The sequence below is a fragment of the Muscardinus avellanarius genome (genome assembly GCF_963383645.1).
Source record: "Muscardinus avellanarius genome assembly, chromosome: 3".
NCBI classification, from domain to species: domain Eukaryota; kingdom Metazoa; phylum Chordata; class Mammalia; order Rodentia; family Gliridae; genus Muscardinus; species Muscardinus avellanarius.
The window spans coordinates 51,151,749-51,169,078 of record NC_137788.1 but is presented as its reverse complement, the minus strand read 5'-3'; the positions used below and the strand labels follow the sequence as shown (position 1 = coordinate 51,169,078).

Below are 17,330 nucleotides of genomic sequence, written 5' to 3'. Positions count from 1 at the left end.
GGACAATGGGTTACCAGAGAGAACAGAGACAGGGAGACCATTTAAGAGACTAGCAATAATTCAGCAAGAGATGAAAGTATGTTGCACCAAGTTATTTCCAGTGAAAAAGGGCAGGGATATCTAGTTCTGGGTCTTTGGAGGAAAGTAGAAAGGAGTTGTTGATGTACTGGTTATTATAAGATATAAGAGCAAGAGAAATATCAAGAATGACTTTTAGGTCATTATCCTGACCAATGAGGAGAACTGACATAGAAGGAATAGTATGTTGGGTCTTGGGGCTGTGTGCATCCATCGCATATTGATTTCATGCTGATGCTATGCAAAAGAGACAAAGAGCCTTTAAAAAACTGACTGGTCTAAAAGGGAAAACAAAAGTAGACAGAGAAGAAGCAAGCACTAGTTGTTACTTAAGCTTGGACCATACACTAAAAACCCAGACTGTAACTCAATACTGTTACTGAGAAAAGAACTTGAAGGAAAGACAACACCTAAGGTCAAATTAGCATGATTTACTATATTGAACCAGGGTAATTCCTACTAACATCTTTTTTCATAATTGCAGGTTTAATGATCAGAACTTAGGTCTCATGTCATGAACATTAAGGACACAGGTTAATACTTTTTAGTGATCAAAATTAAGAAACTGGGATAACTTGTTATCATTTCCCATCTCTAAGGTGCAATTCAATTTTACCTTCAGAGGCTCCACATCTGCAACTTATTTTCTCAGTTAAGGATGTCTAGCTGGGCATGACAATTTAAAATTGACAGAGATGGTCAAAATAGTCTCTAAGGTTTCATATTTTTTCCATCACATTTGGTCTAAATGAAGCTTGTTCTCATGGCTAATGACTTCAGCATCCCTTTATACCTTGTTCCAGCTCGACTTTCCCAGCTCTAGTCACACTAGCACTCTTACCATGCTTCCTCTCCTCCTGTAGAGTCATTGCGAGGCTGCCCTTCTGCCCCAAATATTCTTCCAAACTCTCTTAAGCCTTAATGCATCTCAGCCTAGATTGTGCACGGCTTCCTCAAGCATTTACCAGCTTGCCTGACAAGGTCATATCTGGTCATTATGCATCCCTGAAGGCCCCTTAACTTGTTCTTTGTAGCATTTAGCACAGTGTCAATTTGTAATCGCATGGTCAGTGCTTTCTCCAGTACGTTGTAAACTCAAGGGAGACAAGAACCCTGGTTCACCATAGTTATACAGAACACAATACAGTTCTGAGCATTGAGAATGGGAAGAAATAAGAAAAAGTAAACATTATTCAGTTGCTTGTCTTTGCGTACTGTGAGCCTACTCCTTAAGATCTCCTTCTTTTGAGTAGGGTCAAAAGTTCTTTGGGATTTTTTCATTAGATTTGACATTATGGGAACCCAGTATTAGCTTAATTTGTCATTGTAGTATTTTACATATGTAGGATAATTTATCTATTTATTGGGGTCTTATGTAAGTATAAGACACTCTATATACCTAATATCACTCCATTGATTGCAAGGACCATCAAGTTAGGTATTACTATATCTGCTTAATAGATGAAGAAACCAAGTCTCAGAGAGAATTAGCAACTTGCCCAATAATTGGTAAATTTGGGATTTTATTCTAAGTCTTTCTGACTTAAAAGCACATGACTTCTGATTTCTCTGATTGTAAAACTAAATAATACGTGTTTTACAAATTTGATAGGACTAACAAATGTGATAATGTATGAAAAGAAATATTCTTCTAAAGTTGTTGAGTACTGTAGGAACATAATTTTTGGTTTCTCTACTTCATAGTTACCAACACATCCTGTTCTTCATTTATTTATGAATACGTGCCCTTCGCTAATGGAAAAAAAAAAAGCTAAAGATCACCAGTCATATGGAACTGAAATATTTAGGAAAACATAATTTCTATTAAGATGATCTCCTAAGGGGGTAAAAATGTGATTATAATTTATAAGTTGAAATCTAATTAGTTTTATTGAATCTTGCTTAGCAAAAAGCTGTGTGAATTCAAGGATGAAACTTAGAAAAGGCATTCGCAAATCTAGGAGTTGGTAATGATTTCCTGGAATTATTCAAGAAGTATTGGCTTTGGCAGACAGATCTGTCACCTAGAGAGGAATTTTAACTCTGGTGGGGTAGACAGTCATTATGGTAGTAAGAACTAACATTTTCTGAAGATTTACTGTGTGACAGGAGCTTTACCTGCATTCTTTTTAAAATACTTATAATATACATCTTAAACCCATAATATGCCAACTCAGCCTCACAAGAATCATCTTTAAAATAGGCAACCACTAATATGTTACTTAATCATGCTAATTTATCTGTGTCTGTCACTTAAGAGATTGATTAGTATGCTCTAAAATCCAACAAAGTCCAAGTGGATGAAGACTGGACAATGGATTGGTGAATTAAACTATGGAAGGTACTCCTTATATTTTTCTAGTGGTTAGTCAAACTCAAATGAGAGCATCTAAATTGGCTAAAAAACAAAAGTTATTGAACAAGCTTAAGCAAGAGAGTTGGTATTGAGTAGTAAAACAGCCACAGGACTGGGGGTCAGATGACCTGATTTCCAGTCTCATTTCTGTCAATAAAATACTGCAAAACCGTGGCCGGGTGTGGTGGCACACACTTGTAATCCCTGCATTTGGGAGGTGTAGACAGGAGGATCGTGCAGGTTCGAAGCCAGCTGTACTGGCTTAAGAGACCCTGTTTCCAAATAAAAAGTATAAAATAGGTCTGGGAGTGTAGCCTGGAGGTAGAAGGGTTTCCAGGAACCCCAGTACCACCGAAACAAAACAAAACAAATACTGCAAGACCATGAAAATCCTTCTCAAATCCCTGAGTCTCAGCTCTTATCTATAACCTAAGGGCATCAAGAGTAATATATCTATGATCCCTCTCAATTCTGATATTCATAGATTCTCCAGCAAAAGTTAAGGGCTGACCTCATGTCAGGGGCTCTCAATCTTCTTTCTGAATGTCATATTAAAGAAGAAGCAGTTCTATGAACCACATATAGGGGAAAGCCTCTGTGAGCCATTATTTCACCTTACTGTGATGTGATTATCACTGTTCCCTTGTCTTTCTGGCTCTCTGAGGCGATTCCTGAAAGAACTGGCAGCTAACATGGTTCTTCTGGGTATCTAAGGGGTGAGTGGACAGAGCTGGCACAGCATGCTGAAAAAGTGAATATTCCTGTCCTCCTGGTGCCAAGGTGCATTAAAAATGATAACAGCCAGCATTTCTACAGGCTGTATCAGCCATAATGTCCTGGGGTAACTAATATCTTATTTCAGCTTCACAACAAAACTTTATGGAAAGGAAGGCAGATAATGGGTATTGTATATGATTCTAGAAAAGAAATGGGCCTGGCATGCATGCACACCCACACATTCTCTCTCTTTCTTTCTCTCATTTATCTGCAAGAATAATTAAAAAAAAAACTTCTGAAATGATCCCTGTTGCCATCATTTCTTGGAGAAATGGAGCAGATCCCGCTATGTGGAACCTCTTACCAGTGGCCCATCTTCAAGGAAGGATTGAAGTCCCACCAAGGATTCGACCACAGTCACCTCTCCCATGCCATGCTTACCGTCCCTCCACACCGACTCCAGGCCCAGGAACTGTAGTCACTCAACAATTTCTAGTCCTCACCCTGCCTTCCCATGTTTGTGTGTCTTCACCTCTGAGGTTTTCTCTGTCACGGAAGCCACTTCCCCTCTTTTCCTGGGAAACTCACACTTAGATTTTATTCAGCTAGGTCCCAAATGCCATGAGAAGACAACCTTGATACCATCACCAGTGCCAGTGACTTATTGGTCTGGCTCTCCAGAGAACTGTAGACATCCCTAAGCTTACTGAAAAACCATGAGATCATTGAGCTATTCATTTATCTACCTCTGCTCAGAGTAGATGAGAAATGCCCAAGGAGATTAGCCATGATAACTTCAGTTTTATATTCATTTGTGTACTTAGCCCAGCACTTTGCACATGAGAAGCACTCAGTAAGTGTGGCTGGGTGTTATGTATAGATCTCAGACTGGCATGGGTCCATCCAGGTTATTCTCTCTCAAGCAGAAGTTTACCTTTAAAATATAAAATAAAGCCAGACATGGTGGCACAAACCAAATATTAGTATTTAGGAGGCTGAGATAGGAGGGTCTTGAGTTTGAGACCAGTCTCAGCAACATAGTAAGACCCTGATTCAAAATAAAAAATAAAATGGAGCTGGAGGCATAGTTCAGAGGTAGAATGTCCCTGGGTTCAACCCCCAGTAACACACACAAACACAAGTACACACACACCACATACACACACACAGAGAGAAGAAGATGGATTACAAAAAGCAACACGATACTGAGAGGATATGTACTTGTCTTCAACTACTGGAAAGACCTTGTTATGTATGTTGGACAGGAATGAAAAGGGAGAATAGGTTAGAGGATAGGGTGAGATAAAAGACTCAGGGAGAGGGAGAGGCAAGTTCTGCCCCAGAGGACCCACATGATGGTATCCGTCAGGACACTGGGGATAGTAGTGTGACATGTCCCATATAATCTAGAGAAGGTTGGAAGTATCTGTGTCCAAAACGTCTCCAGATCTCCTAATATAAATTAGAAAAAGAGTCACATGACACAAAGATGGAGCAGTGGCAAAGCTCTGAGAACATCCTTCAAAGGACAGAGGATGACATAAATTACATGGCTTAGTCACACAAAAATAAAAACAAGTCTCATATTCTAAAGAATGAATTGATGAATCCTTGTCAATGTGTCCAGTTCTATTAAGAAAATTTAGAACACTGGACTTGAATAGCTAAAAAAGGATTTTATAAAGCCCCAACTATGGATAGCATCCCTGGATTCAGTTTCCCAATACTTTCACGATTCATACTGTTGGTTGAAACACTTCAGGTATATGTTTTGATGAGAGGGTTTCATCTTCTGTCCTTCAAGATGGAGCAGTATTGATGTGAACATTCTTATCTCCTGCTTCTCTAGTCTCACATTGTCCATCCATGGGAAGAGGACTCACTTATGTCATTTGTGAGATTTGAAAGAACACAACTTCCATGGGTCCATGTTGAACAGAAGTGGGCTCACAGCTTACACATGGAGCCAGTGCAGGCTTGTCATGTGTATTTTTTGTTTTGTTTTGTTTTGTGGGTCTGGGGATGGAATCCAGGGACATTCTACCTCCGAGCTACACTCTCTGCCCTATTTTTTAGTATTTTTGAAACAGTGTCTCACTAAGTTGCAGAGGGCCTCACTAAGTAGCTGAGGCTGTCCGCGAACCATGATCTTCCAGTCTCAGCCTCCCGAATGCTGGGATTACAAGCGTGCACCACCATACCCGGTATGTGTCTTTTCTTGAACCACCTGTACTCAGGCCAGTGGGCTCTCTGAGTTCATGAATCAAGCAGATCAAGTGGAGCTTGCTTCAGGCAAGCACAGCGATGTTTCTTTATTCTTTGTCCCCACTTCTTGGCTTGCCAGTGAGTATGTAAGTCAATATCATGGGGATCTTAAGGTCCAGCAGTTTCCAAGTAGAGGTAGGAGACATATATACTCCATAATTCAGACTGACTAAAGCCAATCCTGCACTTTGACTGAGGTAGTTCTATGAATTGTTCTCTACTGGTTAGATCTTGGAATGAAACAGTGGTAAGTATGGAAAATATATATATATATATATATATATATATATATATATATATATATTTGGTGGTACTGGGGTTCTTGGAACCCCTTCTACCTCCAGGCTACACTCCCAGACACCTATTTTTTATATTTTTATTTGGAAACAGGGTCTCTTAAGCCAGCGAGGCTGGCTTCGAATCTGCGTGATCCTCCTGTCTCCGCCTCCCAAGCGCGGGGATTACACGCGTGCACCACCATGCCTGGCGCAATATGAACATATTTATGTCCTCAATACATACCTGGAGATTTATTAACATTCTTTCCCTATAATTTTAAGCGACAGGACAAAAATATCTAAAATGTAGCTTCAGTTACTGCAAACTTTATTTTACTCTGTGGAAAAGTAAAATTCCCAACCTTCCTAAAACAAATTGTTATTGTTTTAAAAATATTTCCTATCAGGGAAAAATCTCAAAGATATTTGCTATAGAAATGAGGTTGGGTTGCAGTTTATTCAGTTTGGGGTGGAATCCTTTCTATAGAATTTCTTTAGATTTCTATAGAATCACTATCACTTTGAACACTAAATTTACTAAATAAATTCATTGTTCCTCTACCACTGGGTAATGTTATTTATGTATTTATTTATGTGTTTATATATGTATGTATGTATGTATGTATGTATGTATTTATTTATTTATTTTTGGTGGTACTGGGTTCCTGGAAGTCCTTCTACCTCCGGGCTACACTACCAGACCTATTTTTACATTTTTATTTGGAAACAGGGTCTCCTAAGCCAGAGCAGGTGGCTGGCTTCAAACCTGCGCGATCCTCCTGTCTCTGCCTCCCAAGCGTAGGGATTACAAGCGTGCGCCACCATGCCTGGCGGGTAATGTCATTTAACTCAAAGACTTTATAGAGACTACATTAAGTGTTACGGACAATTGTAACCAAGAAGGGGTTTCTTTATCAAAAATTTGAAGGACATATTCAAGGGTTGGGGTATAGTTCCTCAGAATAGTGCTTGTTTAATATGCACAAAGCCCTGGATTTAATCCAAGACACTATTAAACAAAAGATATATTGACTTATTGAAGAAATGTTTCATCACTATCTATGATGTGATAGATGACTGAGCCTATGTGTGATGTGTGTGATGTCTAAGATAAAATCTTACAGGAGGAGAGGACACTAGTTTAAAAATGACAGCCTCCCTCCCCTCCAGAAACCTTTTCATTCTACAGATGTTTTTTCTTTATTTCTGCCCCTTGCCTAACAGTTAGTAACTCCTTCTACATGGGCCTTGCATTTGTTCTTTGCCTGGCTTCCCTAATCCCAAATAATGAATGATCTATAAGCTAACACACTGAATCCTTTTATAAAACAGAGCTTTCTCTGTAATGCAAATAATCACTCTATAATTCAGTCACGTTGTACACATGAATTTTCATAAAGTAGTCTACCCCAATAATACAAGGAAGCATTTTTTCCCAGGAAGTAAAAAGGCAACTGGGACATGCCAAAAGAGAGCCTGGATAATCGATTAGAACAGGTGGGATGTTGCTTATCTTTCTAAGGGTTCTTTCTCCCTACTGATCTCTTCCTTCCTGTTTGCTTTTGATGGATATTGAAGATTAGATGGGTAACCTGGGAATGATTCATGTGGAATTGAAGGTTTAAATTTATTGACACAGATCATTTTATTGGACTATGGATACTCTCCTGCCGACATGTAGGGGGAAAAAACTCTGAGTTTGGGTTTTCCCTGTAAATTCTGGACATTAAATCAATGAGTATAGTTTTGATTGAAAAGAAAAATTTCTATTACATCCTTTTAATTAACAAAACGATTTTTCCTTACTTTGTATATTGTTCCCAAATCAAACCAACTACCTCCTTGAAGGAAGACATTAGTTAAAAACATTTTAGCTTTGGAGACTTGTATGTAGTTACTTAAAACATTGTAAATTTTTCCCTGTCCTTGAAAAGTACCATATAAATATTGCATTTGATCTTTAACTTACACTTCATAAATAATTTATTTCAAAAATATTCCTCCATAAGACCGTTAGTTGCTGAGGTGTTCAGTTTTCGGGGAAAGCATTTATTTACTGCATGAGCCCAGGAAGGCTGGTAAAGACTTGGCTAAAAGCTCCACATGGAGCGAATTATGGTAATTGTATTAATGCTTAAATCCACGATGCTCAATGCTCAAATCTGCTAAAAGGTTTTGTGCTATATTGCCCACATCTTGACGGGCAATGAGGCCACTGGAAATATTTAACACTTCAGAGAGAGACTTCTGAGATTCATTTTCCATCATTCCAAGAATTGCTAAAGAATGTCTGGAGGTAGCTTACAGAGGAGTTTCTGAAAGTCACGACTGAGAGTACACATCCTCCTAAAGATCTTCTACTTCTGGTTAAAACTGAAACTCTAAGCTCAAGTGCCCAGAAATGGAAATCAAAGAACACACCACACAATTAATTTTGATGAATGGGCAAGTTTTAATCTGTGTTTGGCAATATTCTGGTTAATGATATGTCTCCTTTGGACATCCATTAAAAACCCATTAACTTAACAGGCAAAAGTCTAATGAAGTTACTCTGGAAATTTTCTGCTAGACTAACATTATAAACTTTGAATGAATATTTCTTGTAGTTATTACTCTGTTAGCAAAACTCATATACTAATTAAACATGCATTTTGTGTGAGGTTGGAACAAAAAGAGGAGAAAACTATTAAAATAATAAAAAAAATCAGAGTTGAAGTTAAACCCAACTCATCAAAGACGATTTTAAAATCAATAACTATTCTTATAGCTTTTGAAATCAAGAAGTGCTAACTTCCTGGGATCAGCCTCTCAATCATTAATTTATCCACTTACTAATCAAATAGCAATCTAGCTATGAAAATATAGCCAAATACAACTGCCATAGGTGGTTAGGACTTTTGCTAGAACTGGAACTACAAAGGTTATAAAGCAAGAATTCTTGTGTCAAAGAGCCTAGTGTAGACCTGAGACATGTAACAGGTAACCAAAATGTACAACACTAATGCTGTGTTCAACACTCCTCAGAAATACTCAGGAAAGAAGAACTAACTCTGGGAGGCATTTACACTTTAATGAAGCAAATGAAAGGGAAGTTTAGATTCTAGTAAAAGCCTTCCCACAAGACAGGTTTCAACCCTGACACCATTTATTGGTTCAACACATGGTTACTCTCTTGGTCTCTTATCTGCAAACAAGTCGACAGTGCTTTTGATAGTACTTGTGAGAAATGCATGGGACAAGGTGCATGGAGTAGAGAAGAGGTCCATGATAGAAGATCAGTGTTTACTCGCTGCCTGCCACAGGCACACTGATTATTGGGTGGAAGTGAGCGTGCAAGGTAGTTAGGAAAGGATTTGAGGTCATCTGAACATGAGTTTACATCTGCTTCTACTGCTTTAAACCAGTTGGATCATTGGTGAGGAACACTGTTCTTTTCTGAATCATGGTCTCTTCAGTAGAACAGGACAATAAAAATAGTATTGGTAGTAACACAGCTTTGAAAGTGTAAAACAAATAATGATTGTAATACATTAGTTTCATATCTGGGAAGTATGACAAGATTATGGAGGTAGAGAAATATTAGGAAACTTAAATGTGTTCATATCATTAGTACCAGAACTAGAACTAACCTAGCTTTAAGTTTAGTGTGTTAGCCCCAACTTGCCTAGATTCCCTCAACTCCAGGATAAAACAAACTTCCCCAGACACTGGGTCCTAATAGTTCATCATCAAGGCAGGGAACTCTCACAGGGAGCCTATAAAACACCAGGTTGGGAACTCAGGAGGTAGTAGCCCATTTTTAGTTACTAAAACATCAGTGCCTAGATGCTATGAATTGAACTGTGACCCCAAAATTCCTATGTTGCCGCCCTAACCATTGAGGCAACTGTATTTAGAGACAAAGACTGTAAGAAGGTAACTAAGTTAAATGAGGCTTTAAGAGGACTCTGAGCTACTAAGATCAGCATCCTCATAAAAAAATGACACCAGAGCTTGCTTCTCCCCTCTGCATGCATGAAAGGGCATGAGGGCACAGAGGAAGATGAAAGACACCTACAAGCCAAGAAAAGAGGCCTCGGAGTGAAAATACCCAGTCTGTACCTTGATCTTAGACATCCCACACTCCAGAACCATGAGAGTTCAGTTTTTGCTGTTTGAGATATGCTATCCATGCTATTTTGTGGTATAGTCAGGGCAGACTACGGCACCAGGATATTTCTTTGCTGCAGTGTTCTCTTAATTCAATCAGTCTTGGTCCAATCTATTGTGCTTACGTCTCACAGTTTTAGCCAGCAGGTATTAATCAACATCATCTATGCTGATTCATTCAGAGGTGAGACAGATACAGCCACTGTCCTCCATGAGCTTCTCTTTGGTATCATTTCCTATTTGGCTGCCTGGTTCCCCTGCTAATCCTGAAGCACTATGTAAACCCCTAGCCCAGTTGAAAGTAGTCCTGACATACTATACATGGTACAGCTTCCCCAGAACCCAGACAGGTAAAGGCTTATTCTTCTTCCTCAACTGATATCCCAGTTGCTAGCTTAAATGGTCTTGACATGGAGAATTTTAAAACCTACCACCACACTTCAAGTATCCATAGTTTAGTATGCTCTATGATGTTATTCCAACTCATCAGACTAAGGCCCCAGTACACTCCTACTTCAGTCCAGGTCTGGGCATTTGTCTCAGTCTAGCTCAAGATGTTTTGGGATACTGAATATTGTAGTGTTGCCTGATCTTTCTGGAGTCCAACTATATAGCTCCAATTCCCTTAGTCTAATGTATTACAAAGAAACAAGAAAAGTATAGAGTCAGACATTATTTCTTAACAGTAGGCAAAAAGCTAAACCTCTGAACCTCAAATTTTCTTATCTATAAAATGGGAATTGTTAAACAATTAGTTTTGTGAGGGGCAAATTAGGTATATATAAATCACACAGAAAGGGACCTGGAACACAGCTGAAGACTAATTAAAGGCTGCTGCTTTGCTTTTATCTTCTCTTCTCTTATCACAAACTCCTCCCCTCTCCACCAGTTCAGATACTGAGATAGCTTCAACTGAGCCATAGAAATTCCAGCAGAGCTATTGCTGCATTCTACCCTGGTTCTGTTCTTCTCCCAGATTAAGCTATTAGCAATTGAACAGACCATAGATAACATACCAGGATGCTACTTGCATCTTTCATGTTTCTACCCTATATACTTGAACTTTCATAGAGTAGTCATGGAAATCCTATCAGGAAAAATAAGTTGAACTGAAATAACCTACTACAAGCCAGGCATAGTGGCGTAAGTTTGTAATCCCAACGTTTGGGAGGCTGAGATAGGAGGATCGCAGCTCGTGGTCAACCTCAGCCTCTTAGTGAGGTCCTTTGCAACTCAGTGAGACCTTGTTTGAAAAAATAGAAGAATAAAAAATAGGCCTGGGGGTGTAGCTCAGAGGTAGAATGCCCCTGGGTTCCATCTCCAGTACCACAAAAAATAAATAAATAAATAAAGAGAGAGAGAGAGAGAGAGAGAGAGAGAGAGAGAGAGAGAGAGAGAGAGAAAGAGCCTACTACAGGACTCATGGATATCAAGGATAGTCAGTAGATGTAGTACAAACTAGTAATTGTCTACCAATATATATGTATTTTTTGGTGGTGGTCCTGGGGATGGAACCATTCTAACTCTGGGCTACACTCCCAGACCTACCTATTATACATACATATATATATATATATTGTATTATACATAATATATATATTGTATTATACATTATATATATAGTATTATAATATATATATATATTGGAAACAGGGACTCTTAAGCCAGCAAGGCTGGCTTCGAATCTGCATGATCCTCCTGTCTCCACCTCCCAAGCGCAGGGATTACAAACATGAGCCACCACGCCCGGCAGTCTACCAATATTTGATAGCACAATTCTCAGGTTATAGAAGTTACAGGTCACATGGATAGACACATGGTTACCCAGCCAGTCACTACATTTTCCGTTACTTCTCTAGCCTACTGGGGCCTTCTGACTGAATACTGGTCAACAGGTCAGAGATGAGGTTGTGCTGCCCCAGAAATAATGGACATAATTCCTCTGATCCCTTTGTTTCTTACTTCTCATTAGCTGGAAACTGATGAGCACTGAAATAGACAACTTAGACCCAGGGTTTGAATATCATGTTGAAAAATGGCTGTATTGCACTATTATTAACTTACCTCTATTCTACTCCATAAATAGGAAATAACCAGCTATCTTCTTTAATCTTCTTTTTTTTTTGTTCCCTGTTCCTTTATGCATCATGTATTGCTTTATTTTTTATTTTTTATTGGTACATTATATTCCTACATCATATTGGGGTTAAAAAACTGGTGTGGACATACCTGTACACCATTCTAGCATGCTAAACAATTCAGAACTATTTCTATGGAAGCAGGTATAGCTGTTTACCTGAGGATAACTTGCACGTATGAAAGTAGTAACTACAATTGCTATCAGTAATTGTGACATGACTTCGTAAACTTTAAACTTCAAAAAACACCTATCATTATATATAACTAGCATCCAAAGTCTTTCACCAAGTAAATACATATTAGTCATCCACACCTGTACCACCTACTGAGTGCCACATAAAAATAGGATTTGAGACCTGAAGGCCTTACTAAGGAAGCATTTTCTGTGTATTCTTGATTTTTCTAATTTTATTTATTTATTTATTTATTTATTTATTTATTTATTTATTTATTTTGTGTGTGGTACTGGGAATGGAACACTTCTACCTCCGGGCTATACTCCCAGACCTATTTTATATTTTTATTTGGGAATAGGGTCTCTTAAGCCAGCGAGGCTGGCTTCAAACCTGCACAATCCTCCTGTCTAAGCCTCCCAAGTGTGGGGATTACAAGTGTGCGCCACCACGCCCGGCGATTTTTTAAATTTTGATCTTTTCAGTTTTAATTGTTCCTATCCATAACTTTGCCTTGTCCTTTAAGATTAACTCACACATTTCTTTTCCTGTTACTGAATAGAACATACACACCCACACACACACACACAAATTCAGGTGGCCATTCTCCATGTTTTCTATTCACTTACCTATTTTGCTATAATTATCAGCAACCAAATCTTCCAAACCAATCATCTTCCAGAAACTGTCATCCCAGCCTTTATCTGCTGAATATGTCCATTTGCACACCAGGGAGCAGAGAGACCTAAGAAGAATGAAAGAGATGTAGAATCCTTAGTATATTTGGGTGCTAAAGGCATTTCAGTTTTATTTCTCATCAAGTCACTCTTAACACTGTACATGTCATCAATGAAAAATCATTTGCACTGCTCTGAAAAAGGGCATTCTCTTGACTACTCCCGTGCCTCTGACCAAATCCTGGCACAATTCAAATGCTTGCTTTAGCCTGGGCTGAGACTTCAGTTTGAGGTTATGTATTCTTTTTCTGGAGTATATCTTATACTATCAACTTTCTTATACTGTGTAATTAATGGCTTTTTTACATATTTTCCTTATAGTCCTATTACCTTTCAATCTGTTGTCCATATTTTTTATCCAGAGAAAAACTTTAAAAATAAACTCTAACACCAATCCCTGGTTAAGCCCCTTGAATTCACCCTTCCTGAAATGACTGTACAACATTTTTTTTTCTCTTATACACTCCCACCCTTGCTTTCTCCATTCCGCAATATTTAATAATTTGAAGTTTCATACAGGGGGCCTTGGTTTCTCACTTCTATTTGGCTTCATTCATCCTAGAATGATCTTCCCCATAATGTTTCTAATTCCTAGTGAGTCTTCACAAGCACACTCAATTTTTCTCTATTCTGGAAGCACCAACTGAGGACATCCTGATTTAAAGCCTCTTCTCCAAATGCCAACCTAGACACACCCTTGTTGGGTACATACTGTAGTAATTGCCTTTGCCTCTTAACTTTCCCATTGCTTCCACTAAATCAGTAACTCCTCAGTGTGAAGCCAGCCCTACTCACTCCATTCCACCAAGACCAAGTCCATGCAGGTGCATGGAGACCCACAGTGAATACTGGTTGAATGGAAGCACTGAATGAATATGGTTTGTCCAACCGGCCACAGATAGATGGTAAATCTGTGGAGGCCATGGTAAATCTTAAAGGTAATCCAAAAGCTGTTTCACAGGGAAAATAGTCTAGCTGCACCTCACTGAGGCACTCACACAGAATTACTCACTCATCCTACTTAATATTCATAGTTACTTTGGTCCTGACGTTATGCTGCACTCCAGGGGCAAGCAGTGTGCAAAAGATCTGGTCCTTTGCTCTCATTGAAGCTGAAAGTTAGATCAGGAAGGGAGACAATGATCAAACAACCTAAAATCCTATGCTAACAAAAGCCATAATTGTTCTATGGGACACAGAATAAATGAGAGCCTTTAGGAAGAGATTCTGCTGTGGTGGGGTGGGGTGGGGTGCTGGGGGAGAAGGTATCAAGGAGCATTCTGGAGAGGAATGAATGATATTTTCTGAGACCTGAATTGAAAGTAATCAAATGGCACTTATCATTTTTTTCAGACATAGCATAGATGGTAGAACACATTGAGCTATGCTAAATGACACACATATATTAGATGAGAGCTGGCACCAAGAGAAACAATATATATTTACCAAATCACACACTTGATTTAGGAATTTTATTTTTTAGTGTATACAGCTGGCAGCCTGCTCTGAAGAATATGCAGTAAGCTAACTCTGGCACAGTGTCTAAAATTTCAACTTTTGGGAGATCTGATAGCTCCCTGGAAAGAGCAAAGCTATTGGAAAAAGCCAGTGCAGAAGGGTTATTTCCAAGGATCTAAGTAGATGGGGCAACAACTCACTCCCCAAATGCTTCATTCATATTTGTGCATATCTCTCCTTCTACTTGACTATCCCATCCTTCTTAATTAATCACTCCTCCTTTCATTCATCTTTTTCCACTTGGTAAACTCCAAGTCATTGTTATGACCCAGTTCCAATGTAGCTCCTCTGTGAAAATTCCTTCATCACTTCTAAACTGAGCTCACGACTATCTCCTTTGAGGCACCATGGTGAACTGAAAGTACTGCATTGTTCTTAACAGCTGAGGAGCTTTAGTCCGCGGGCCCATGCCTTCACCACTCCACAAATCCATATCCTTTGATGGGTAACTTTTTAGTGCAGTAGTTCCTTCTTCTTTCTGTACCACGAGCATTTTTTCCATACATTTAGACTGGATTCTGACATATGACTAGATTTAGCCAAAATAATGAGGCAGAAGCGACTGCATGCCAGTTCCTAGTCTAGGCTTCATGAGCTTTATGTATTCTTGCTTTTTCTTTTTCTCTCTTTCTCATTGCCATGAGGGGATCATGCTGGGCTAACTGATTGGTCCCATGAAGAGCATCAGAGATATGTAGAGCACAGCAAAGTGTAGCTGAGTCCAATCTGAATCACACAACCCTAGGCTGTCTTGGGTCAACTTTGCTCAGTGGATGAGGCCAGCTGAGATCAGGAGAGCCATCTACCAGAGCACCGACTAAATAGACCATCCATGAGCCAAATACATGATATGGGGGTTAAACTACTGAGCATCGGATGTGGTGTGCAACTGATCTATAGTTAACTCAGAGCTTCACAACATAAGCAAATTGGTTCAAGTAGATTTTCTCCTCCAATAAGGGGAAGAATAGGCAGGCTTCATTCCTTACACAAGTTAAAATAATTGGCCAGAGAATATTCTTAAAGATGACTAAATCCCAGAGGCAGGAGGTTTTATAACTGTAGCAACTCCATTCTTCTCATGGATTGTTGAAACATGAGTAGGTCTCTTTCAGTCAAACTGGTGGTAATATGGATATAGTTTTCAGTAGCAGAACTGGAAAAATTTAGAGAATGCATCTGAGACCATACATTCTCTGGAAATCTCCAGGACAAAGAGAAGGTATAAGTCTTTATTGTATTAGTGGGTAAAGGTAAGGTACTAGAGACAGAATAAAGGGTTTGCCTTGCCCTGAGGCTTCTGTTGAGGCCAGGGTTTAAACATTCCCTGAAGTGCTTCACTGGCAAGCTGCCCTGCCAGAACATCTATTCACCTCAGGCAAGCTGCACCAGCCCACCCATTGTGCCATCTCCCCCAGGAGGCTGGTAGGATTAACTTAGAGATAAAGGCTTCAGAGCAGTCAAGGGCAGACTGAGTTGTTTAGGAGATCAGTGGCCAGATAAGACAGCCGCTTCTGCCCAGACAACTCTTAGAGGAAAGAAGGTACCATTTACTGTTGGCCAGTTTGTTCACTGGCAGCCAAGGTACAGGGGCAGGAAGGGTTGTCCTGCTAATTACTTTCAGATTTCATACTGCCAAACAGACAAACCTCTTTTAAAAACCTATAGGAGGGTTAAAAGGACACAGATCCTTGAGCAGGAACAAACAATATTTAGGGGGATGGATTGACCTGAGAGAAGATCACATGTAACATGTATAAGATGCAGGTCTCACTAAAGTAGAAATGATGAAAATACTGGAAGAAAACATCAGTGATGAAGACAAAGAGAAATAGACGAATTCTGTAAAGATTTTCTGAAACTAAAAACACTGATTTTGAATTTAAATTTAAAACCTAAAGTTTCCACAGAAGAACTAAAAAAACTGCTGGCACTGATGAAAGTCAAATTAATGCTCTGGAAGACCAACTGAGTGAAACACCTTACCAGAAATAGCAAAGATACAAAAAGATAGAAATAAAGAGGGAAGAGATAAGAGGACTGGGAGATGGAAACAGCAGCCTAAAATGAGAATAACAGGAATTCTAAGGAATTGTTAAAAAGAGAAGAAAATAAGAACAGGACAGATGAGGGAGCTATCCTAAGTAAATTAATACAGCACTAGGCATTTTATTATACTAAGCTGAAGTAAGACTTAAGCCTGCAGATTAAAAGTCTTATTAAATCCAGGAAATAAATCAAGGAAATACTTGAATGTCAACAGAAAATTATACAAGCTTCCAGACAGAAAGAATAAGTGACTTGCAAGGAAAAGGGATTCAGACCAGCTAAGGAATTCTCACCTACAACTCCTAGGATGTAGAAGACATTGGAATAAAGTACAGACTATTAAGAAAAACGGACTCAGGAATCCTATACTCAGACAAAATATTATTCAGCTTTCAGAGAAAAAGAAAAACATTTTCAACATGGGAGGATTTAAGTAGTAAACTTCCCACACGTGCTCTCTGAGGAAAATACTTGAAAAAGAGCACAGCCTAATATTAATTGATTCGGTGCAGCCATCTCAACATCAAGGAAATCAGAGACTAGAAGAACCATTGGACACTAGCCACATTCATATTTATTCATTCTCTTCTTCTTTCATACATAGGTGTGTGTGTGTGTGTGTGTGTGTGTGTGTGTGTGTGCACGCATGTATAGGCAAGCATGCATGCTTGTGTGTAAACATAGGCTTAAATACACACATACAAGCATATATACATACACACCTATTTAAGTCTAAATGGATAATGATTATGGAAGCAGGATTTATAATATTGAGTTGTCTTGAAGTACATACAATCAACATGGTATATTACACAGAAAAACAGAATAATAGCCTCAAACTAAAAATATCAGGTAAAACCTCAAAGTCGGG

The 17,330-nt window shown here is 38.9% G+C and overlaps 1 protein-coding gene across 4 annotated transcripts in view; it reads right to left on the bottom strand.

The window, feature by feature from the left end:
* The window catches only part of FGGY (FGGY carbohydrate kinase domain containing), a gene marked incomplete at both ends in the record, with an annotated part of 387,201 nt that overhangs the window by 246,555 nt on the left and 123,316 nt on the right, over positions 1–17,330 (bottom strand). For all 4 annotated transcript variants that reach the window (XM_080692605.1, XM_080692604.1, XM_080692607.1 and 1 more), the window contains one exon: positions 12,785–12,900. In XM_080692605.1, coding sequence (XP_080548731.1) covers positions 12,785–12,900 — 116 coding nt within the window. The remainder of the gene's footprint in view (positions 1–12,784; positions 12,901–17,330) is intronic.